The sequence below is a fragment of the Oncorhynchus clarkii genome, chromosome 2 (genome assembly GCF_045791955.1).
Source record: "Oncorhynchus clarkii lewisi isolate Uvic-CL-2024 chromosome 2, UVic_Ocla_1.0, whole genome shotgun sequence".
NCBI classification, from domain to species: Eukaryota; Metazoa; Chordata; class Actinopteri; order Salmoniformes; family Salmonidae; genus Oncorhynchus; species Oncorhynchus clarkii.
Window position 1 is genome coordinate 57,677,039 of NC_092148.1, and position 25,380 is coordinate 57,702,418.

General features: G+C 44.1%; 2 protein-coding genes across 13 annotated transcripts in view; both read left to right on the plus strand.

Annotated features, from left to right (window-relative positions):
- Positions 1-12,185, plus strand: part of LOC139370481 (A-kinase anchoring protein 13) — a 96,772-nt gene extending 84,587 nt beyond the window's left edge. For 10 of the 12 annotated variants that reach the window (XM_071110043.1, XM_071109985.1, XM_071110011.1 and 7 more), the window contains 16 exons: positions 428-574; positions 779-1,032; positions 1,172-1,297; positions 1,497-1,614; positions 1,794-2,045; positions 2,267-2,343; positions 2,877-3,058; positions 3,479-3,561; positions 3,668-3,868; positions 5,283-5,447; positions 5,549-5,619; positions 6,157-6,201; positions 6,431-6,481; positions 6,610-7,074; positions 7,344-7,680; positions 9,446-12,185. In XM_071110043.1, coding sequence (XP_070966144.1) covers positions 428-574; positions 779-1,032; positions 1,172-1,297; positions 1,497-1,614; positions 1,794-2,045; positions 2,267-2,343; positions 2,877-3,058; positions 3,479-3,561; positions 3,668-3,868; positions 5,283-5,447; positions 5,549-5,619; positions 6,157-6,201; positions 6,431-6,481; positions 6,610-7,074; positions 7,344-7,680; positions 9,446-9,504 — 2,633 coding nt within the window. In that variant the 3' untranslated portion in view covers positions 9,505-12,185. The remainder of the gene's footprint in view (positions 1-427; positions 575-778; positions 1,033-1,171; positions 1,298-1,496; positions 1,615-1,793; positions 2,046-2,266; positions 2,344-2,876; positions 3,059-3,478; positions 3,562-3,667; positions 3,869-5,282; positions 5,448-5,548; positions 5,620-6,156; positions 6,202-6,430; positions 6,482-6,609; positions 7,075-7,343; positions 7,681-9,445) is intronic. The other 2 variants (XM_071110003.1, XM_071110071.1) reach the window with 1 other exon arrangement.
- Positions 12,186-12,638: 453 nt separating this feature from the next.
- Positions 12,639-25,380, plus strand: part of LOC139370552 (cytosolic carboxypeptidase 4) — a 259,601-nt gene continuing 246,859 nt past the window's right edge. Inside the window, exon 1 of the mRNA XM_071110131.1 lies at positions 12,639-12,710. The gene's annotated coding sequence lies outside the window, so the exon portion shown is untranslated. The remainder of the gene's footprint in view (positions 12,711-25,380) is intronic.

Here is a 25,380-nt window from a genome sequence, read left to right on the forward strand (position 1 = left end):
TCACAGAGCCTGTATTGTCTAATCATGTTCCCCAAGTCACAGAGCCTGTATTGTCTAAACATGTTCCCCTAGTCACAGAGCCTGTATTGTCTAATCATGTTCCCCAAGTCACAGAGCCTGTATTGTCTAATCATGTTCCCCAAGTCACAGAGCCTGTATTGTCTAATCATGTTCCCCCATCATTGCCTGTATTGTCTAATCATGTTCCCCCATCATTGAAGGGCTCGCTTCAAATGAGTGAGCAAATGTGAAACACATTCAACATGTTCAGATTGCTTCCGATGTTTTCAGCTGTTTTGTTTCAATGTTTTAATGCATCGTATTGATCCTCGCTCAATAATGAACCGTGTATGTGTAAGAGCGTGCTCATCTGCTCACGGTGAACACCGTACAGCAAGCCCTCATGTGCTCCTGTCTGTTGCCGTAGGGACTGAAATGATGGACAGCCAGCTGATGGGGGAGTTTGAGGCGGAGTCCAAGGATCTGGAGGCGGACTCCTGGACCTTCACTGTGGACAAGAAGTATGTGAAGGGGCTCAAGAAGGAGGTGGTCAAGAGACAGGACGTCATCTACGGTAGGAGGACACTGTCACGCTACCACTCATGCCATCTCACTGGGATACACTTTGTTTTCGTTCACGCAATTGATTGGAGATGTTATCATATCATCAGCGTGGCGGGTTAGGATATTGGTTACTCAGTACAAACGCAATCGTAGGGTGCTGTTCATTGGGAATTCACTCTATAACCCCTCATCTTTAACCATATATCCTCTCCAGAGCTGGTCCAGACAGAGATGCACCACGTGCGGACGCTGAGGATCATGTCTGAGGTGTACAGTAAGGGCCTGCAGAAGGAGGTGCAACTGGATACCCAGGTGGTGGAGCGAGTGTTCCCCATGCTGGACGAGCTCCTGGAACTACACACACACTTCTTCGCACACCTCCTGGAACTCAAGCGGAAATCGTCCATCGAGGGCCGGGACGACGGTAGCTTCCTCATCCGCAAGATAGGAGACGTGCTTGTCTCACAGGTCAGCATGGGGGGTGGGGGGGACTCGGGAGTTTAGATGACGTTGTGGAAATGTTGTGGGAATGTTGTGGAAATGTTGATTATTAGGCTAATCGGTTTGTTGGTATTAATCTCACGGGATTTTCTTGTGTGGTGTTCAGTTCTCGGGTCCCAATGCCGACCGCATGAAGAAAGTCTATGGGAAATTCTGCAGCCGCCACAACGAGGCGGTCAACTTCTACAAGGAGCTTCACACCAAAGACAAACGCTTCCAAGCCTTTATCAAGGTATGGTGTCAGCATGATGTTTGTTTACCCATCTTAGTCTCACCATTATAATGTATGGAAAATAATCCCTCTCTCCACCAGGGGGTGCCAACACGCTGTTGTGATTTTTTTAAAAACCTCACATTGACATCTGCTAAAGTCATCATTAAGACATTGTATGAAGCACTATATGAGTATCTCTATTTAATTTGTTTTTCAGAAAAAGATGAGCAGCACAATCGTCCGAAGACTAGGCATCCCAGAGTGCATCTTATTAGTGACACAGCGAATAACAAAGTACCCTGTGTTACTACAGAGGATACTGCAGCACACAAAAGGTGAGAGACACCTCCTGTGAGACTTATAATTGCACCTCTACTGAGTATTGTGATATAGTGTTATTCGTTATGCTTTGAATGCCACTTGTTAGCAGAAAGAACCGCGATGGAGATTGTTGGGAAGTCTTGACCTCTGTACAATATGTATTGAAGTGACATGCTGACTTTGACATGTGCAGAGAACGAGGAGGACCATGACGATATAACCCAGGCTCTGAGGCTGGTGAAGGAGATTCTAAATGCGGTGGACAGCAAGGTGAACGAACACGACAAGAAGAAACGGTTAAAAGAGGTGTACAGTCGTACGGACAGCAAGTCCATTCAGAGGATGAAGAGCGGCCAGATGTTTGCACGGGAGGACCTGGTGCGAGGCAGGCGGCTGCTGCATGACGGACCACTGCAGCTCAAGAACTCTGCAGGCAGGCTAAAGGGTACGGCACCAGCCTCATTTATCACGGTCTCCCTCTCTGTCTTGCTCTCTCCTGTCTATCCTCTCAATCCGTTTCTCTTTCTCCATCTCCTCCCTTTCTCATCCTCTCCTCTCTATCTGTATTTTTCGTGCCCTTCTCTCCCTCTCTTTTATCGCTCTACCTCCCCTCCCCCTCTCCCCCCTTCTCTCCTCCACTGATCCCGACTCTGTTCTTTTCCACAGATGTCCAGGCCATGCTGCTGTCTGACGTGTTTGTGTTCCTCCAGGAGAAAGACCAGAAATATGTCTTTGCCTCACTGGTATGTTATGTTTGTTATTCATTATGTATTATGCACATTGTTCCCTATGGTGCCACACGCTGTAGTATTCCTACCTCTAAGAATTCATTAAAAAAACATGTTTTTTTTTACAATACAAGTATTAGTTTACTGCAAGATTAGCTTGTTCTGCTGTTACAATACAGGTGTATCTATGTTTTTCCAGCTATATTGTGTAAGACTGGCACACAAGGCTATTGTATGGTAGATGCACGTTTTAATGACTTTGGCATGGTTACACTCTTGGCAGAATTTTGCTATCCTGCAGTTTTTTAAATCGTTCAGTGGAGATTGGAGTTTTCATTCAGTTCCCTTTTCCTTGGGCTAAACATTGCATTTCCCCAAAGTAGCTTCCATAGAAACCTCCCACTGGTCTATACATCCTTCAATAGAACTCTGGTCTAAACATCCTTTCACCTCCTTCCTCCCGCTCCTTCCTCCCGCTCCTTCCCTCTCTCTCTTCCCTCCATTCCTCCCCTGTCTTTCCCCTCCACCCCCTCTCTCCCATCCCTCAGGACCAGCGCTCGACGGTGATCTCCCTGCAGAAGCTGATTGTGCGGGAGGTGGCTAACGAGGAGAGGGGTCTCTTCCTGATCACAGCAGGCATAGAGAAGCCAGAGATGGTGGAGGTATTGGCCAGCACCAAGGAGGAACGCAACACCTGGATGCAGCTCATACAGGACGCCATGCACTCCATGTGAGTCAGTTAGACAGGAACACACATGGATATAGAAATACTTGAATGGGAGAAGCCCTTCAGACCACAGCAATTATATTATTATTGAATATGTCACACACATTGTATATCCACAGATACAGTATAGAGCATATTAGCTTGACACTACATTTAACGTTGACATTTTAGTCATATAGCAGATGCTCTTATCCAGAGTGAATTACATTTAGTGCGTTCATCTTACGATAGCTAGGTGGGACAACCACATATCACAGTCATTGTAAGTACATTTCTCCTCAGTAAAGAAGCTATAAGCAAAGTCAGTGCTAGAAAAAAGTAAAGACGTGAGTGTTAGTTTACAAAAAAAATGTTTTTTTTACATAGTTTTTTCCCCATGCAGTGTAAATGGTTTGATTGATAACTGGTTGTGTATGTGAACAGAGAGAAGGATGACGATGAGGGAATCCCCAGTGAGACGGAGGAAGACAAGAGACTGCTGGAGACCAAAGCGCGGGAGATGAGAGGTAAAACCTGTTCTCTTTTGTTCTGCTATCCATTTGTCCCAAAGCGGTGGTCAGTGGCGCGATAGACGGGTAATAACCAGGGTCTCTCTCTGTCTGTTCCTCTTAGAGCTGCTGAGGAAGAAGGACGAGCAGATCGTGTGTCTGTTGGAGGAGAAGGTTAAGGTGTTCAGGGACATGTGTGAGGGAGGCAGCGGCCCGGCAGAGGAGACCAGCCCAGCCCAGTCCATCAGGACCAAGATGCTGTTCAGAGCCACCCCAGACTACGTCACCAAGGGAGAGCCCATCATGAAGGATGCCCTGAGGGAAGGTGAGTCAAGAGTGGACGGTCGGCTGCCCAGAGACCACACACACAACACAGGTGACCCTTTATCCAATCACTGGTGACCTATTGAATTACTTGGTCACATGGCCCAACCAGTGATTTTCCCCTGAAGACACACAGAACCAATCAGAAGTAATCAGGAAATTACCTGAAAATCCCCTTTATATAATATAATGCCAGTAGCAGCTGAAAGACCAGGGCAGAGAGATTACAGAATAGTGCTGAAAACACGTTTTTGACCTAAGTCAGAGTGATATATGGTTACTTGTCATAGTTATTTATATCCTTGTTTTTCCTCTGCAGACAGGGATGGAATCAATGCATAAGTGTAATCTGATTCAGCTGTGTAGAAAGAAAACAAATGGATTGCTTTAATGCTGCAGGTTGAGTAATGGGCCAGATATTGATATTTTCCTCCTTTTCTCCTCCCTAAGTAAGCCAGTTTATGTAGGTCTGACCGGGTTGCTTCAGCTGATAGAGTAGTGTGTGTAGTAGTCTTTACTGAAATCGTACAGTACGATGTGTGTGCGTGTGCGTACATGTAACCAGGCAATGGTCACAAGACCTGGCAAATAGCAATGATAAACAGCACACAACTGTGAATGATTTTATGTCACGGCACTGCAAGAATACAGCACCAGAGTAGAGGTCTGCGCGGGCCTGATTTCTTCATCCCGCACCGCCCGCTCCCTCCTGCTTTTCATCCCGCACCCGCCGCTCCCACTGCTTTTCATCCCGCACCGCCCGCTCCCACTGCTTTTCATCCCGCAAACGCCCGCTCCCACTGCTTTTCATCCCGCACCGCCCGCTCCCACAGCTTTTCATCCCGCACCGCCCGCTCCCACTGCTTTTCATCCCGCAACGCCTGCTCCCACTGCTTTTCATCCCGCACCGCCCGCTCCCACTGCTTTTCATCCCGCACCGCCCGCTCCCACAGCTTTTCATCCCGCACCGCCCGCTCCCACTGCTTTTCATCCCGCAAACGCCCGCTCCCACTGCTTTTCATCCCGCACCGCCCGCTCCCACTGCTTTTCATCCCGCAAACGCCCGCTCCCACTGCTTTTCATCCCGCACCGCCCGCTCCCACAGCTTTTCATCCCGCACCGCCCGCTCCCACCGCTTTTCATCCCGCACCGCCCGAAGCAGCGAATTCTGAGAGTGTATGAATAACGTGAAAAACATGTTATTTTAATACAATATGTAGGCTAACGCATACAAGGCAGAAAGACTATCGTTTCCAAATATTCTGCAACAAAAAAACAAAGTATTAATCCTGCAGTTGTCTGACCGCCTGCCCTCAGCATGAAAAATGCAAACCACGCCGCAATGATCTCTGTAGCCCTCTACACCAGAGCGCAGGACCTATCTTCACGGGTGTGGTTTGTTTGTTTCGTTTCAGTGGAAACTCTCCATGTGCTGGTGAATGGCAGTCTAGGCGGGGCCGTGGGGCAGCAGGTGTCCAGTACCCAGGATGCATCGGGGGGTAGTGTGGGGCCGGTTTGTCTGCCTCGTCGCGCTGAGACCTTCGGAGGCTTCGACAGCCACCAGATGAACATCTCCAAGAGTAAGAACACCTCCCTCTCTCCTGATGGACTGGCTGTCGTACTGCAGCTGACTGTCGTTAACAGTAGCTGTGGGCTAAAGGTGTCCTCTTTTTCATTCCAGACGGAGAGAAAGAAGAGGGGGAGGACTCATTAGACCTTCGGAGGACTGAGTCAGACAGTGTGTTGAAGAAGGTAATTACAACTAAGCTCAGAGGTGTGTGTGTGTGAGTGAGCCACAGTAAAGGATGCACGCACAACACACACCCACCACAATGCACACGCACCACACACATACACACACACACACCACGCACACACAGTGCACTTTGTGCATGAACTTTACATTCTTTGGAACTCTCCTAACCTATGCCACCAGGAGGGATTTAAATTGAGCTGTCTCTCAATAGGCATGCTTCTGCCCATCACCACCACTGACATTAACAGACAGACATTAGCCCGGCCCTGGGCCCTGGACTGAGGTCTGAGCTAAGCTGAGGAAGTCCATATCGTTAAGGCTCCATTAGGCTAGGTGATGCCCCTGGGCCGGGCTGTGTGGGAGCAGCCCTGTGCTTTGAACGCCTGTAATCTCCTCTGCACAGGCCCAGGCCTCTCCGGCAGGCAGGTGGGATCAAGCTCTTCCTCCGAGGAGGTGATTAACGTGGCCCCTCGCCTCAGTAGCTCCTTAATATCTCAGTAACTAACTGCAGCTGTGCTTGTCTTCATCCACAGGGGGGCAACAACAACCTATTGCTGCTGCTCAAGAGGAACAGTGAGGTAGGTCTGACTCCCACGCTATGTTACACTACCAGCATACTGTACATCCCTGACTGACTAACTGGCTGTGTGAGAGAGGAATTACTGCTTGCTCCCACGCCTCTCTAGTCTCTGCTGGACAGCGCTATGCAGTAGGTTATTTCATAGGAAGGATTTTATTGTATGTGTACCTACTGTGTAACCAAATGCAGAAGTGACGTGTTTTATCATCTCTCTTCCTGACTAATAGCAGGTCCTCCACAGTGTCACATATCTCCATGATCTCCTCAACACGCTGCAGGTACGGACACTCTTCCTCACATCTCCTCTCTGGTTAGACCACAAAGAGCTGCTAACCAGGCACACAGACACGCACGCGATCCATTAGTATAGGGGATAAAACTGTTTACATCTGTGTGTGCTCTGCAGGCAGTGGTGGTTCAGCAGGACACCTTCATCGAGGACCAGCGTCATGCTCTGGCTGAGCGGCCAGCCTCCCGCCACTCCTCCACCTCCTCCCTGTCCTCCTCCTCCTCGCGGCCCAACTCCCTGATCGAGCAGGAGAAGCAGCGCAGCCTAGAAAAGCAGAGGCAGGAGGTTGCCAACCTGCAGCGTCAGCAGGCGGCCCACGCCGACGAGAGGAGGAGGAGGGAGAGGGAGTGGGAGGTGAGGGAGTCGGGGCTGAGCGACAGGGAGGCGCAGGTGAAAGAGCAGGACGAGGAGACGTTGAGGAGGCGCGGGCAGCTGGAGGAGGAGAGGCAGGAGCTGCAGAAGAGGAAGGAGGAGTATCAGAGGGATCTGGAGAGGCTGAGGGACGCCCAGAGGAAGTTGGACAGAGACAGGGATACCCTGCGGCGGGAGGCTGAGATGGTGGAGCAGATGAAAAAGGCTGAGGTGAGCTAGAACAGTTGGTTCTGCAATCCCACCGTGCTGCTCATTGCTCTCCGTCTGCCACCTTATACTACTGCGCTCCAGAAAGGACGTAACTGCTATTATGTGACAGCGATTTTACCACAAATGACTACACATACATTATTTAGTGATGCCCTTAGAATAACCCTTTACTTACTGCTTACCCTAACCTCCACCTGGGCTCAAGCCTGAGCTTCTAATCCTAAAGCTAACTATTTTTCTCGTTGCGTGGTGTTTGATTTGATCGGTAGGCAGAGCAGGCACACAGGACCCAGCGGACGCCCTCCTCCACCTCAGAGGAGTCCATGAAGTTCCAGAGTTCCACCTCTCTGGATAAAGAGCCTGGTGGAGGGGAGGCAGAGCTGTCCTCCTCCCCCGCCACCAAAGAACCCTTTCTCAGGATGGGCTCCAAGAGGAAAGGGAAGAACCTGAACCCCTTCTCGTCCTCTTCCTCCAACGCCAGCTCTAAGGCCCAGAGCAGCACAGAGGGCCAGAACCAAATCCCCAACCGCCTGATGCAGCTGGCCATGACCAAGGACAAGCAGGAGAAGAAGAAGAAGAAGGGGAAGGGACAGCAATCACAGCCAGGTACAACAAGCAGCACACGTCTTTGTAAGGAAAATAGAGCCATGGTAAAAGTCTACTTACAGTGCCTTGCGAATGTATTCGGCCCCCTTGAACTTTGCGACCTTTTGCCACATTTCAGGCTTCAAACATAAAGATATAAAACTGTATTTTTTGTGAAGAATCAACAACAAGTGGGACACAATCATGAAGTGGAACGACATTTATTGGATATTTCAAACTTTTTTAACAAATCAAAAACTGAAAAATTGGGCGTGCAAAATTATTCAGCCCCCTTAAGTTAATACTTTGTAGCGCCACCTTTTGCTGCGATTACAGCTGTAAGTCGCTTGGGGTATGTCTCTATCAGTTTTGCACATCGAGAGACTGAAATTTTTTCCCATTCCTCCTTGCAAAACAGCTCGAGCTCAGTGAGGTTGGATGGAGAGCATTTGTGAACAGCAGTTTTCAGTTCTTTCCACAGATTCTCGATTGGATTCAGGTCTGGACTTTGACTTGGCCATTCTAACACCTGGATATGTTTATTTTTGAACCATTCCATTGTAGATTTTGCTTTATGTTTTGGATCATTGTCTTGTTGGAAGACAAATCTCCGTCCCAGTCTCAGGTCTTTTGCAGACTCCATCAGGTTTTCTTCCAGAATGGTCCTGTATTTGGCTCCATCCATCTTCCCATCAATTTTAACCATCTTCCCTGTCCCTGCTGAAGAAAAGCAGGCCCAAACCATGATGCTGCCACCACCATGTTTGACAGTGGGGATGGTGTGTTCAGGGTGATGAGCTGTGTTGCTTTTACGCCAAACATAACGTTTTGCATTGTTGCCAAAAAGTTCAATTTTGGTTTCATCTGACCAGAGCACCTTCTTCCACATGTTTGGTGTGTCTCCCAGGTGGCTTGTGGCAAACTTTAAACAACACTTTTTATGGATATCTTTAAGAAATGGCTTTCTTCTTGCCACTCTTCCACAAAGGCCAGATTTGTGCAATATACGACTGATTGTTGTCCTATGGACAGAGTCTCCCACCTCAGCTGTAGATCTCTGCAGTTCATCCAGAGTTATCATGGGCCTCTTGGCTGCATCTCTGATCAGTCTTCTCCTTGTATGAGCTGAAAGTTTAGAGGGACGGCCAGGTCTTGGTAGATTTGCAGTGGTCTGATACTCCTTCCATTTCAATATTATCGCTTGCACAGTGCTCCTTGGGATGTTTAAAGCTTGGGAAATATTTTTGTATCCAAATCCGGCTTTAAACTTCTTCACAACAGTATCTCGGACCTGCCTGGTGTGTTCCTTGTTCTTCATGATGCTCTCTGCGCTTTTAACGGACCTCTGAGACTATCACAGTGCAGGTGCATTTATACGGAGACTTGATTACACACAGGTGGATTGTATTTATCATCATTAGTCATTTAGGTCAACATTGGATCATTCAGAGATCCTCACTGAACTTCTGGAGAGAGTTTGCTGCACTGAAAGTAAAGGGGCTGAATAATTTTGCACGCCCAATTTTTCAGTTTTTGATTTGTTAAAAAAGTTTGAAATATTCAATAAATGTTGTTCCACTTCATTATTGTGTCCCACTTGTTGTTGATTCTTCACAAAACAATACAGTTTTATATCTTTATGTTTGAAGCCTGAAATGTGGCAAAAGGTCGCAAAGTTCAAGGGGGCCGTATACTTTTGCAAGGCACTGTACCTGTGCTAGACACTGAGGGATGTTGTTACAGTGTAGTCTTAATTAAATTATACCTCCATCTTTCTTCTCCACAGATCCCCAGAACACTGGGGTCACAGAGCTTCAAGCCGATGGAGAGATCTTCTTCTGCTGATTCCTTGGTCCTCCACTATCCCACAATGCCCCACACTCACAGTGACTGCATCAGCTGACTGCCCAGACTCTGTACTAGCGTGGGAAGATAGATATGCACCCCATTGACCTGAAGGGGATGGCCATGGACAGGAAGTACAACTAGAGCATTTCCTGTGACCTTTATAGGGAAACATGCAGACACTTCCCAGCAATTCTGAAGTGTCGAGTTGTGACTTTTGGATGAACAGAATTAGGATTCTGCAAGTCTGATGTGGCATGGATTGGACTGGCTTGCATGGGTTGGTTGCCTTGGCTTTGATAGTGTTCAGATATGATTTGGACAGTTTCAGGAGTTATACCATGGCTAGAGGAAGTTTTATCATTCATGAAGTATACAGTAGCTAACATTCATTTTCTATCCGAAGGGAAGATCTGCGGGTGCCGTGGGACCTGTTATAGAATGTTCTGCATTTTGCAAATTCAAGTATACCCTAATAGCCAAAATGACAAAAGAGAGCATACACACTATTTAACAACTCCAGTTCAGTGAGTCAAGCTTATACAATGGTGTTTCTTGTCATACTTGTCAAGGTATTGCTTAACACTGGGCCCCATAATGCTTCACTCCCGCCTGTAAGGAACTAGAGGCTAATTTCTCCCATCAACTCTACATCAGAAGTTATGCATTGTAATCACTCAAATGGGTGGCAGGTAGCCTAGTGGTTAAGAGCATTGGGCCAGTAATCGAAAGGTTGCTGGTTTGAATCCCTGAGCTGCTTAGGTGAGAAATCTGCTGTTTTGCCCTTGAGCAAGGCACTTAACCCTAATTGCTCCTGTAAGTTGCTCTGGATAAGAGTGTCTGCTAAATGACTAAATGGTAACATTTTAAAAGTTCTAAAGAAAAGCGACTCAAGGTCCGGGCAGAGGAAACATGACTGACTCAGAGTTATGAGAGGAGGATGAATGAGTCTGGGAGAAATGGAAGACGAGCAAAGAGAAAGAATAGCTTATAGCAGAGGAGAGAAAGATGAGCATGTCTCAGAGAGAGCGAGAGAGCCAAATGAGGAAGAAAGAGAGTCTGTAAGGGAGATAATTGTCCACTTTGCAATTGAATGTAATGATGAAAACTGTTTGTTACGGTTCCAGCAGACTGAATGGGTAGAAGAAACATTTGCGGTACTTGTTGTATTCCTCCACTGCACACTTGAATTTGTGAACCATTTTATTTGTCAATCACTGCAATGCAATACTGGCACACCCGGTTTGAAGGTGATGAGCACTTTAGATTATATTCTCTCTGTTACAAGAGAAGAGACTTTCTCCTTGACTTTGAGTGACAATCATTCAAATGACCCAGACTGAGTCGAAACTAAGGAATAGCTATTTTACAAGAATGGACCGAAATTCTGATTATCTTCCCCTAGTGATATTTGAATGCTGATATTGGAATGTATTAATCTAGACCTGACCAACCATTCCCTTTGTTAATCCCATTGGAATTACACTGATAAATCAGCCTGCGGGACAGGCTGTTCTTTTATTAAAACCAAACCGAACCTTTACTCTGGACAACCCCATATTTCCCTATTTTCCCTGCAGTCTGCTCTTGTATTGATGGACTGTGGTGCCATAAACTCTCTTGTGCCTCTCAAATGGTCCAGAATAATTCATGTCCCTGGATTTTATTCATTGATTTTTTTCCCCCATCCACGCTCCAGTTTCCGGGTTTTGATTCGTATAACCAGACCTGCATAAAGCCTAATATTTCAGCAGAGGTATGTTCTTTCTCTTTTCTGCCGATGAGCAGAATTGAAAGCAAAAGCAATGCAAGGCCATCCCCTCTCCTGACTGCCTGTAAAACTGAAATATGGTGCTAATCACTAACTCATAACTGTTCTGCTTATTATTATTTTTTGGCCATCAGACAGAGCTTTGTCAATTTTTCCCACCACTATTCACTCTGTGGCATTTGTCATCTTGATATCTCACAACAATTCCCCCTGGTCATGTATATAAAACGTGAATCACCACGTTAACATGGTGTATTATGGCCTTGCTTAGTGATTTTAGAAAAGTGAAAGCATAGGAAGGGATCATTTGAGCATTTTGATTGATTGGGTCATTCACACACTGACTTGCATTAATAGACAGATTCCACTTTTGACAGGTGTGAACGCACCTACAGTAGATCCTGACCCTACCACTTCATATTCCTCCAGGAATATATGCTAATTGTTCCGTCAACATGAACTGTCATGGCCGTCTTATGGTGTGGAAGTTGAGCAGTGCTACAGTAGCTCTGAAATGTTGTACATGACGCATTGTGGCAAATGCAAAGATATTATGCTCAAATTGAAATGCACTATTAACCAGCATCTGTGAGGGGGTTGGAGTGTGTTTGACAGTGATACTGTAAACCAGTGCTTTTAAGGTAAAATGTTGTTTGTACTAAAAAGGTACACTTTTTATTTTCTTGCTGAATTCCATGTAAAAAAAATAAAATAAAAAAAGGGCAAAGCAACAATTATGTAAATATGTGTCATGTACAAATTCAACTTTTAAAGTATTGATTGTGGATTTTTGGATCAATTTAAGCTTTTTATAATGAGGCTTTATTTATCAGTGTCCTCCCTGTTTTGGAGGCATAAAATGTACATTCATTTTCCCCTTAATAAATAACTATTATTGTTTGTCAACTGAGATGTGTGTCTGTGTCTATTTTCTCCCCTTGTTTTCGTGTGTTAATAGCTTGTACTAGAATAGAATGGCTTTGGTGTACCCATGGACCACACATAATGGCCAGTCAGTCAGGACAGGATCTTGTTTCACAGTTATTGGGTGAATGTATGCCTTAATTGACTTGACTGATGCCAACTGCATGGAGGGTATGTTTGATTTAGCCACCTGTTGTTACTCTCTCTCTCTCTCTCTCTCTCTCTCTGCCGTTCTTCTTTGCAGGGGACGTTGTCTGTCTTTGAGCTGGTGGGTTCAATTCCATTGACATGATAGAAATATGCTGTTTTTTCTCACTGTAGCTTGCTTCTTCATCCAGCTCACTGCTAGCTCTTTGGGCTGAGAGTGGCTTCAGCAGGGATTCTGTGGGAGAGGATGTGGCGGAGCCCACTTCTGGACGTGACTAGCTCTGCCTTTGTCCGTGACAAGTGACCCTGCCCAGCTGGCCTGCACCATACCGCACTGCGCAGAGGAGGAACGTAGGACTTTAAGGTAAGAGGAGGGGAAGAAGATAAGAAAATGGTTTGTAATCAGATCCAATCTGCATCTTATCCCAAGTGTTGAGAGAAGAATGTGCACTCATTTTTCTCAAGTTTGTCATAAAAAGAACGGTTCATCCAAATATTTTTTTAACTCATGAAAATACCAGTGGTATAACTAACCCATTAGCCACCCTTAGTTTCTGTGTTACTGAATTTGATGTTGTCCAAATTAGTATCCATATTTGACGTTTAAAGTCAGATTGATAATGGTATTTGGATAAGGATTACAGACCGTTGTCTTTGGCTGTAATGAGCATTCTCTGGCAGATTCTCTGAAATGTCACACACTCGGGTCCAGATCTATATACATTCCGAAAGGCCCCCGAGCTCCAGCCTACAAGATGTCTGCCATTATAACTTCACCAAACCACATATTAATCTTTGCTAGTATGACCTTTTCAAAGTGTTTCCAAATCCCCTGGCCCTACCTCCCTCCCTCTCTCCCTCCACTGCAGTGGAAGAATGACTGGGCAACCTGTCACACCATTAGAATGTGAGCAGAGCAGATCAGCAAAGATTTGGCTTGTGAAGGATGATATTATCATGCATTGCTCACAGTCAGTAGTGACCTTTCTCCAGCTCCTGGTGCAGATTGGTGTGTAATGTGAAAGAGCCAAGCCATTCTGCTCCATCTGGGGGAAGAAAGGAAAGGGGCAAACAATCAAAAGAAACCTGAGCCTTTGTTGTGTTGCGTGACGATGGGCATATAAATATCGTCCGTATGTTCGCTGGAACAATAGTGGCAGCCTGGTGACATGAGTCATTATTCTCCTTTTACATACAGTATTATAGGACAAACCTCAATGAGCTGCTCTGTGTGATAGTAAACATAGTGGAGAGCTGGAGTAAATTTTTTGCATTCAGCATCACTCCGTCAAGGGAAATATAGTAGTATTCTAATAAAGACATCAGAGCTGTTTATTCTCTATGTTGGTTGGGGAGTGATAGTGACTAGGGTGGGTCATCTAGGTGAGTAGTGATTTATGTTGGCCTGGTATGGTTCCCAATCAGAGACAGCTGTTTATCGTTGTCTCTGATTGGGGATCATATTTAGGTAGCCATTTCCCCATTGTGATTTGTGGGATCTTGACTATGTTTGTGTGTAGTTGCTTTCTGCACTGCATGTAGCTTCATGTTTTGTTTATTCACTTTATTGTTTTTGTGCTTTAGGGCTTTAAGTTTCTCTTCTAAATAAAAGGATGGAAACATACCACGCTGCATCTTGGTCCACTCATTATGACGAGCGTGACACATATATTTCAGGATGTTGTATATCCCTGGAAATAATCAGAATTCATGTAAACATTACAAATGTAGCTTGTCCAAAAAAGTGGTCTTTTGGCACAACTTATCCTAGGTATGTATGGGGTTGAGCCGTCACCAAATGTCTGTACTGAATGAAATATTACCACTACCTTTTTAACACCATGTCTAGTTCCCAAACACAATTCAACACAATCACAATCACTTTTTTGTCTTTTAATCATTTTCAGCATCTTTTAACACGTGCTTCACACCTAACAAAAATGTTGTACTATTTTTAATGACACTTTTAACACAGTTGCTGCCTCATATCCCAGTGATAATGCCTTGCATTACGCCTGGGATGAAAACATGTCATTTTGCTCAACTTGCCATTGTCTCAACCATAGGCTCAATTTACCCCAAGGCAAACATTTTCACTATATTAGCCCACACAGCTACAAGGATGCACTTACATGCTAGGTTTAGGACCTCATATTGAAACTTAGAGAACCCAACTGATGTATAAAACAATCTTAAAATGATCTACTTTGGTTTAGATACAACCATCATGAAACCTCTAGCACAAATTAATTTGACTTTGTGAAAATCATTTTCTATGTGGTTTCTTTCTTCACGGACTCATGAAATGATGAACTGTTCCTTAATAATATTTGGTCAAATTATTAATTTTGTGTATGGTTCCCTAGAAACAAGGGTGGCTCAACTTACCCCACTCTCCCCTACAGTGTTTTATGATTTGCCTCAGTAGAGTATAGGCCTATAGCCTACATGACTTGGGAAACACCTTGATACCGGATAAAGCATATCCTCCTGCTATTAGAAAATGTAGAGGCATCATCAATGAAAGACTATCAAATATTAAGATATATCATACCTAGACTGTAAGAGGACAGCCTGTCTGGTATTGAGTCTGCTGATGACAACATTGATGAGACGGGCAGTCCTCTCAGATGGATGGCTGCCTAATGTCTGTTTTATGATGAAAGCTGTAGAACTGGCCAGCCTGGGTTTATACAAGCCTGTGCCTCTCACAGGTCTCACGTTCTTTTTTTCATTCTGTGTATTTCACCTTGGAAGCACCACAGTTCAGAGGCTCACACTACCTCCCTGCCTCTCCCCTTCCCCCCACGCACCAGGCAGGCAGCACCCGGCCTATGGGTTAGTATTGAACTCAGTCACTGTCTGATGTAAATGGCAGGCAGAGGGACTGAAGCCATTTCCATCAATCTCAGGACCTCCTCTCCCTGGTGGTGTGTATGATGAGTTGGCTGCGCTGTGGTTCATAATTTACCCCCTCAGCGGTTCCCATCATCGGCAAATCATATTTCACCTGGACTCTTAAAGGTTCAGAACTAGGCTGCTTCCGCTCTGCAGCGCTCTCTCTCCTTCTCTTCTTGTTTTTCTCCCTATTTTTCTCCCTTCCCCATCATTCCTCCTTCTGCCTTTTCAATCTCAATTTCTGCTAATTGATTCTCTATCCCTGATGTGCTGAATAGGCCATTTTTTCTAGCCTTTTACATTACTCGTAAATTGTGGCATTAGGGCTGTATTGATCCCAGTAGAGGCAGAGACACAGAAAACCTAGTCTACTATGGTGAATCAATAAAACAATAGAGAAATACACTACGGAAAAAGAAGGAATAGCAGGTCAGAAATCAGCTCAATGGAATGGAAGTATCCATAGAATTGGAACACACTAAACAAAAAAACAACAAGAAAGGTTCTCTATCCAAAACGGAGATGTATGGATAAACCAATTCCTCAATCTTTTTTTGGCAAAAACATATACAGTACCAGGTTTGGACACACCTACTCATTCCAGGGTTTTTCTTTATTTTTACTATGTTTTACATTGTAGAATAATAGTGAAGACATCAAAACTATGAAATAACACACATGGAATCATGTAGTAAGCAAAAAAGTGTTACATCAAAATATATTTTATATTTGAGATTCTTCAAAGTAGCCACCCTTTGCCTTGATGACAGGTTGGCGCACTCTTGGCATTCTTTCAACCAGCTTCATGAGATAGTCACCTGGAATACATTTCAATTAACAGGTGTGCCTTGTTAAAAGTTCATTTGTGGAATTTCTTTCCTTCTTAATGCATTTGAGCCAATCAGGTGAATTTTGACATGGTAGGGGTGGTATACAGAAGATAGCCCTATCTGGTAAAATACCAAGTCCATATTATGGCAAAAACAGCTCAAATTACGAAAGAGAAACAACAGTCCATCATTACCTCAAGACATGAAGGACAGTCAATCCATACATTTTCATGAACTTTCAAAGTTTCTTCAAGTGCAGTAGCAAAAACCATCAAGCGCTATGATGAAACTGGCTCTTATGAGGACCGCCACAGGAAAGGAAGACCCAGAGTTACCTCTGCTGCAGATAAATTCATTAGAGTTAACTGCACCTCAGATTGCAGCCCAAATAAATGCTTCACAGAGTTCAAGTAACAGACACATCTCAACATCAACTGTTCAGGGGAGACTGCGTGAATCAGGCATTCATGGTCGAATTGCTGCAGAGAAACCACTACTAAAGGACACCAATAATAAGAAGAGACTTGCTTGGGCCAAGAAGCACGAGCAATGGCCATTAGACTGGTGGAAATCTGTCCTTTGGTCTGATGAGTCCAAATTTGACATTTTTGGAGTAGGTGAACGGATGATCTCCGCATGTGTGGCATGGAGGAGGTGTGATGGTGTGGGGATGCTATGCTGGTGACACTGTCTGTGATTTATTTACAATTCAAGGCACACTTAACCAGCATGGCTACCACAGCATTCTGCAGCGATAAACCGTCCCATCTGGTTTACGCTTAGTGGTACTATCATTTGTTTTTCAACAGAACAATGGCCCAACACACCTCCAGGCTGTGTAAGGGCTATTTGACCAAGAAGGAGAGTGATGGAGTGCTGCATCAGATGACCTGGCCTCCATAATCACCCGACCTCAACCCAATTGAGATGGTTTAGGATGAGTTGGACCGCAGAGTGAAAAAAAGGCAGCCAACAAGTGATCAGCATATGTGGGAACGCCTTCAAGACTGTTGGAAAAGCATTCCTCATGAAGCTGGTTGAGAGAATGCCAAGAGTGTGCAAAGACGTCATCAAGGCAAAGGGTGGCTACTTTTAAGACTCTCAATTATAAAATATATATACCTAGATCTCCTACACAGATAATGTCAGACATGGGCCCTGAGAGTAAATCTCAGTAAGACAAAAATAATGGTGTTCCAAAAAAAGGTCCAGTCTCCAGGACCACAAATACAAATTCAATCTAGACACCGTTTCCCGTTTCAATCTAGACACCGTTTCCCTAGAGCACACAAAAAACTATACATATCTCGGCCTAAACATCAGCGCCACAGGTAATTTCCACGAAGCTGTGAACGATCTGAGAGACAAGGCAAGAAGGGGCTTCTATGCCATCAAAATAAACATAAAATCAGTTATAGAACCCATTGCCCTCATTGGTTGTGAGATCTGGGGTCCGCTCACCAACCAAGATGTCACAAAATGTGAAAAAAACCAAATCGAGACGCTGCATGCAGAATTCTGCAAAAATATCCTCCATGTACAACGTAAAACACCAAATAATGCATGCAGAGCAGAATTAGGTCGATACCCGCTAATGATCAAAATCACAGAAAAGAGCCGTTAAAGTCTACAACAACCTAAAAGGGAGCTATTCCCAAGCTATCATAACAAAGCCATCACCTACAGAGAGATGAACCTGGAGATGAGTCCCCTAAGCAAGCTGGTCCTGGGGCTCTGTTCACAAACACAAACAGACCCGACAGAGCCCCAGGCCAGCAACACAATTAGACCCAACTAAATCATGGGAAAACAAAAAGATATTACTTGACACACAAATAATTCACATAAAAACAGAGCAAACTATAATGTTATTTGGCCCTAAACAGAGAGTAAGTACACAGTGGCAGAATACCTTACCACTGTGACTGACCCAAAATTAAGGAAAGCCTTGCTATTGAGAAAGATTGCCTTTGGCAGACCTGGCTCTCAAGAGAAAACAGGCTATGTGCACACTGCCCACTAAATGAGGTGTAAACGGAGCTGCACTTCCTAACCTCCTGACAAATGTATAGAGACACATATTTCCCTTAGATTACACAGACCCACAAAGAATTTAAAAACAAATCAAATTGGGATAAAATCCTATATCTATTGGTTGTTACGGTTACATAAGGCAGAAGATTACTTAAGGCAAAAAATGTAAGTAAGGTGGGTGGGTGTATAACGTAAACGTCTAACAACCCTAAGGTTGTGTTTGAATCTCATCACGGACAACTTCAGTATTTGAGCTAATTAGCAACTTTTCAACTACTTAGCTAACCCTTCTCGTAACCCTAACCTTAACCCTTTTAGCTAACCCTTTCCCTAACCTTAACCATTTAACCTAACTTAACCCTAACTCCTAGCCTAACTAACGTTAGCCACCTAGCTAACGTTTGCAACAAAACATTTGAATTTGTAACATATCGTATGTTTGCAAATTCATAACATATTGTACGTTTGTCAAATTCGTAACATATAGTGCATTACGAAAATATTCAGACCCCTTGACTTTTTCTACATTTTGTAAAGTTACAGCCTTATTCTAAAATGGATTAAATAGTTTTTTCCCCCTCATCAATCTACACACAATACCCCATAATGACAAAGCAAAAACAGTTTAGAATGTTTTACAAATTTACATAAAAAAGCACTGATATATCACATTTAGCTAAGTATTCAGACCCTTTACTAAGTACTTTGTTGAAGCACCTTTGGTAGAAATTACAGCCTTGAGTCTTCTTGGGTATGATGCTACAAGCTTGGCACACCTGTATTTTGGGAGTTTTTCACATTCTTCTCTGCAGATCCTCTCAATCTCTGTCAGGTTGGATGGGGAGCGTCACTGCACAGCTATTTTCAGGTCTCTCCAGAGATGTTCGATCAGGTTCATGTCCGGGCTCTGTCTGGGCCACTCAAGGATATTCCGAGACTTGTCCAAAAGCCACTCCTGCATTGTCTTGGCTGTGTGCTTAGGGTCCTGTTGAAAGGTGAACCTTCACCCCAGTATGAGATCCTGAGGGCTCTGGAGCATGTTATCATCAAGGATCTGTCTGTACTGTGCTCCATTCATCTTTCCCTCTATCCTGACTAGTCTCCCAGTCCCTGCCGTTGAAAAACAACATGATATTGCCACCACCATGCTTCACCGTAGGGATGGTGCCAGGTTTCCACCAGACGTGACGCTTGTCATTCAGGCCAAAGAGTTCAATCTTGGTTTCATCAGACCAGAGAATCTTGTTTCTCATGGTCTCAGTGTCTTTAGGTTCCTTTTGGCAAACTCCAAGTGGGCTGTCATGTGCCTTTTACTGAGGAGTGGCTTTCGTCTGGCCATTCTACCATAAAGGCCTGATTGGTGGAGTGCTGCAGAGATGGTTGTCCTTCTGGAAAGTTCTCCCATCTCTACAGAGGAACTCTGGAGCTCTGTCAGAGTGACCATTGGGTTCTTGGTCACCTCCCCAACCAAGGCCCTTGCTCAGTTTGGCCAGGCGGCCAGCTCTAGGAAGAATCTTGATGGTTCAAAACTTCTTCCATTTAATAATGTTGAAGGCCACTGTGTTCTTGGAGACCTTCAATGCTGCATACATTTTTTGGTACCCTTCCCCAGATCTGTGCGTGGACACATTGCTGTCTTGGAGCTTTACAGAGAATTCCTTCGACCTCATGGCTTGGTTTTTGCTCTGACATGCACGGTCAACTATGGGACCTTATGTAGATACAGTGCCTTGCGAAAGTATTCGGCCCCCTTGAACTTTGTGACCTTTTGCCACATTTCAGGCTTCAAACATAAAGATATAAAACTGTATTTTTTTGTGAAGAATCAACAACAAGTGGGACACAATCATGAAGTGGAGCGACATTTATTGAATATTTCAAACTTTTTTAACAAATCAAAAACTGAAACATTGGGCGTGCAAAATTATTCAGCCCCTTTACTTTCAGTGCAGCAAACTCTCTCCAGAAGTTCAGTGAGGATCTCTGAATGATCCAATGTTGACCTAAATGACTAATGATGATAAATACAATCCACCTGTGTGTAATCAAGTCTCCGTATAAATGCACCTGCACTGTGATAGTCTCAGAGGTCCGTTAAAAGCGCAGAGAGCATCATGAAGAACAAGGAACACACCAGGCAGGTCCGAGATACTGTTGTGAAGAAGTTTAAAGCCGGATTTGGATACAAAAAGATTTCCCAAGCTTTAAACATCCCAAGGAGCACTGTGCAAGCGATAATATTGAAATGGAAGGAGTATCAGACCACTGCAAATCTACCAAGACCTGGCCGTCCCTCTAAACTTTCAGTTCATACAAGGAGAAGACTGATCAGAGATGCAGCCAAGAGGCCCATGATCACTCTGGATGAACTGCAGAGATCTACAGCTGAGGTGGGAGACTCTGTCCATAGGACAACAATCAGTCGTATATTGCACAACTCTGGCCTTTATGGAAGAGTGGCAAGAAGAAAGCCATTTCTTAAAGATATCCATAAAAAGTGTTGTTTAAAGTTTGCCACAAGCCACCTGGGAGACACACCAAACATGTGGAAGAAGGTGCTCTGGTCAGATGAAACCAAAATTGAACTTTTTGGCAACAATGCAAAACGTTATGTTTGGCGTAAAAGCAACACAGCGCATCACACTGAACACACCATCCCCACTGTCAAACATGGTGGTGGCAGCATCATGGTTTGGGCCTGCTTTTCTTCAGCAGGGACAGGGAAGATGGTTAAAATTGATGGGAAGATGGATGGAGCCAAATACAGGACCATTCTGGAAGAAAACCTGATGGAGTCTGCAAAAGACCTGAGACTGGGACGGAGATTTGTCTTCCAACAAGACAATGATCCAAAACATAAAGCAAAATCTACAATGGAATGGTTCAAAAATAAACATATCCAGGTGTTAGAATAGCCAAGTCAAAGTACAGACCTGAATCCAATCGAGAATCTGTGGAAAGAACTGAAAACTGCTGTTCACAAATGCTCTCCATCCAACCTCACTGAGCTCGAGCTGTTTTGCAAGGAGGAATGGGAAAAAATGTCAGTCTCTCGATGTGCAAAACTGATTGAGGCATACCCCAAGCGACTTACAGCTGTAATCGCAGCAAAAGGTGGCGCTACAAAGTATTAACTTAAGGGGGCTGAATAATTTTGCACGCCCAATTTTTCAGTTTTTGATTTGTTCAAAAAGTTTGAAATATCCAATAAATGTTGTTCCACTTCATGATTGTGTCCCACTTGTTGTTGATTCTTCACAAAAAAATACAGTTTTATATCTTTATGTTTGAAGCCTGAAATGTGGCAAAAGGTCGCAAAGTTCAAGGGGGCCGAATACTTTCGCAAGGCACTGTATATGTGTGCCTATCCAGATCCTGTCCAATCAATTGAATTTACCACAGGTGGACTCCAATCAAGTTGTAGAAACATCTCAAGTTTGATCAATGGAAACAGGATGTACCTGAGCTCAATTTTGTGCTCTGAATACATACGTAAATAAGGAATTTAAGTTTTTTATTTGTAATAAATGTGCAAAGATTTTGAAAAACCTGTTTTGTCTTTGTCGTTATGGGGTTGTATGTGTAGATTGATGAGGATCCATTTTAGAATAAGGCTGTAACGTAACAAAATGTGGAAAAAGTCCATGGGTCTGAATACTTTCCCGAATGCACTGTATCATACAAATTCTAATTCGTAAACATATCATATGAAATGGATGATGTAAATCCTCAAATTGATACATATCATATCATATAATATTAAATGGAGTCTGCAAATTTTTGTATAGAAAAGTACGAAATGCTCTGAGACTAGGTTGGGCAGGCATGCAGTTGGGGGGTGCAGTCATCATCTTCTGTGCTGCCCCTCACAGCATGCTTTGTCATTTGGCTGTTATTTTCTCCACCACCACCTTCTAATCACCAGCCTACCATGACTAGGCTCTCTCCTAATTCTCCTCCAACATCGCCTAGCTTTGAGGCGGCAACTAAAAAGGGAGAGAGGGGGAACATGATGGGGGAGGGGAGTGAAATTAAAAGAGCATCTTCTTCACCCTCCCCAAAATTGGAGGCTGGGAATATAACACAAGATTCACAGACACAGGCGTATGGGTTGTAGCTGAAGCAATTAAATCCTTTTTGCTCCATTATGGATGTCAACAAGTGTCTTTTAATGTGCCCGTTCACTGGGAGCTTAGCGCTCACGCGGCCGTTGGCGCTGGACTAGTGGAAGGTTCTGGGCTGATTGTGTGTGCTTTCATTAGCACTAGGCTGACCAGGCCCAGCAGCCAGCTAGTGGTGAGCAGGCAGGAAATCGCTCTGGCAGAACAATAGATCAAAGGGGCCGCCAGGCCGGGTGAAAATGTGAGAGTCCAATGGGCTCATGCTTTACTTGCTCTGTGAGAGAGAGAGGATGACTTCATCGCATGCCAACCATGGGCTTGGGGCTCCACCATGCTCTGCTCTGGACAGATCAAACGGACCGTTTATTGATCTGACTGGGCCTCCTGGGGGAGCTGCACCTCACAGCCCACTGGGTGTCCTCTAACCAATTACCACAGCCCTCTGTGTCTGTCTGTCTGTCTGTAGGTAAATATACAGTATTTTGAGGAAGTGCTCATGCCTGTCACACTGTGTTGTGTTGTGTTGTATCAGTTGGTAGGTGTTTCTGTGATATTAAAAGATTGTTGGTGTCTTTGAAGTCAAACCACAGAGTAGGGGAGAGTGGGGTATGTAGAGTTATTCTTTTACATTCAGCATCAATACATCAAGGGAAATGTAATATTTTAGATATGCACATTCAGGATGTTGTGTATCCATAGATCAGAATGCATGTAAACATAAGAGTTTTGAAAACATAGCTTGTCCCGAAAAAAGGTCTCTTGGCACAACTTGGTTAGGGTAAATTGAGCATAGGGACAGGGTAAGTTGAGCCACCTTGGGGTAAGTGGGTGATGGTGCTGGTAGGTCAAAGTTTAATTCATGGAATGGGGGTGTGGTATATTTAAATCTTAAATGTCTGCCTACATTCGGGTATAGATAACTCTGTTCAATATCACTTACCCTTCCATTGCTTGACCAGTTGTTTGGGACAGGGATATTGTGTCAATGTGCCAATTCGTAGTTCTTTACATTTGAGACAACTAAGCCCATGAAACTGGTGCGCGAGATTGTTAATATGTTTAGCAAGCTAGACTCCATGTCATCAGATAAGACCTTGTGTGCCTCTGCTACTCTACCATAGCCTCTCTTTTGCACAGTTCCATTACATCTTTTGTCAATATACCTCTTCAGTGTCATTCAGTCTATTTTTTCATCCCTTGCTGCTGCTCTAATGGTTTTCCCTTCTCTCACTTCCTTGGCTGCTCTCTCAAGAACCTCAAGGCAGGGGCATAGCCAGAATATTTTTGTTGTTGTTGATAGGCCTAGAAAAATGTAGATAGGCATTTCGTCTACTTGTTTATTACATGTATTTTGCGATGTGCACCGTATATTATTTCATAATACAATCGTTTTATACTAGTGCATAGTACTTGGAGCAACCTCGTTACATGTACAAATAATTACCTATCCCAGCATATTAACATAAGACAGTAACTTTAGACCAGTTGCCAACAACATAAAACTCATCTTCAGGCTCATCTTTAATCTCGATGGGCAAACAAGCCTATATTTGATGTTACCATGTACAGTTGAAGGAGGAAGTTTACATACACCTTAGCCAAATACATTTAAACTCAGTTTTTCACAATTCCTGACATTTAATCCTAGTAAAAATTCCCTGTGTTAGGTCAGTTAGGATCACCACTTTATTTTAAGAATGTGAAATGTCAGTATAATAGTAGAGAGAATATTTTATTTATTTCATCACATTCCCAATGGGTCAGAAGTTTACATAAACTAAATTAGTATTTGGTAGCGTTGCCTTTAAATGGTTTAACTTGGGTCAAACGTTTTGGGTAGCCTTCAACAAGCTTCCCGCAATAAGTTGGGTGAATTTTGGCCCATTCCTCCTGACAAAGCTGGTGTAACTGAGTCGGGTTTGTAGGACTTCTTGCTCGCACACACTTACCTACACATTTTCTGTATGATCTAGGTCAGGGCTTTGTGATGGCCACTCCAATACCTTGACTTTGTTTTCCTTAAGCCATTTTGCCACAACTTTGGGAGTATGCTTGGGGTCATTGTCCATTTGGAAGACCCATTTGTGATCAAGCTTTAACTTGATATATACCCACATTATTTTCCGTCCTCATGAAGCCATCTATTTTGTGAAGTGCACCAGTCCCTCCTGCAGCAAAGCACCCCCACAACATGATGCTGCCACCCCCATGCTTCACGGTTAGGATGGTTTTCTTCGGCTTGCAAGCCTCCCCCTTTTTCCTCCAAACATAACGATGGTCATTATGGCCAAACAGTTCTATTTTTGTTTCATCAGACCAGAGGACATTTGTCCAAAAAGTACACTCTTTGTCCCCATGTGCAGTTGCAAACCGTAGTCTGGCTTTTTCATGGCACTTTTGGAGCAGTGGCTTCTTCCTTGCTGAGCGGACTTTCAGGTTATGTCAATATAGGACTCGTTTTACTGTAGATATAGACACCTTAGTACCTGTTTCCTCCAGCAACTTCACAAGGTCCTTTGCTGTTGTTCTGGGATTGATTTGCACTTTTCGCACCAAAGATCGTTCATCTCTAGGAGACAGAACGCGTCTCCTTCCTGAGCGGAATGACGGCTGCTTGGTCCCATGGTGTTTATACTTGCGTACTATTATTTGTATAGATGAACGTGGTACCTTCAGGTGTTTGGAAATTGCTCCCAATGATGAACCAGTCTTGTGGAGGTCTACCATTTTTTTCTGAGGTCTTGGCTGATTTCCTTTGATTTTCCCATGGTGTCAAGCAAAGAGGCACTGAGTTTGAAGGTAGGCCTTGAAATACATCCACAGGTACACCTCCAATTGACTCAAATGATGTCAATTAGCCTATCAGAAGCTTCTAAAGCCATGAAATCATTTTCTGGAATTTTCAAGCTGTTTAAAGGCACAGTCAACTTAGTGTATGTAAACTTCTGACCCACTGGAATTGTGATACAGTGAATTATAAGTGACATAATATGTCTAAACAATTGCTGGAAAAAATGACTTGTGTCATGCACAAAGTAGATATCCTAACCGACTTTCCAAACTATAGTTAGTTAACAAGAACTTTGTGGAGTGGTTGAAAAATGAGTTTTAATGACTCCAACTTAAGTGTATGTATACTTCCGACTTCAAC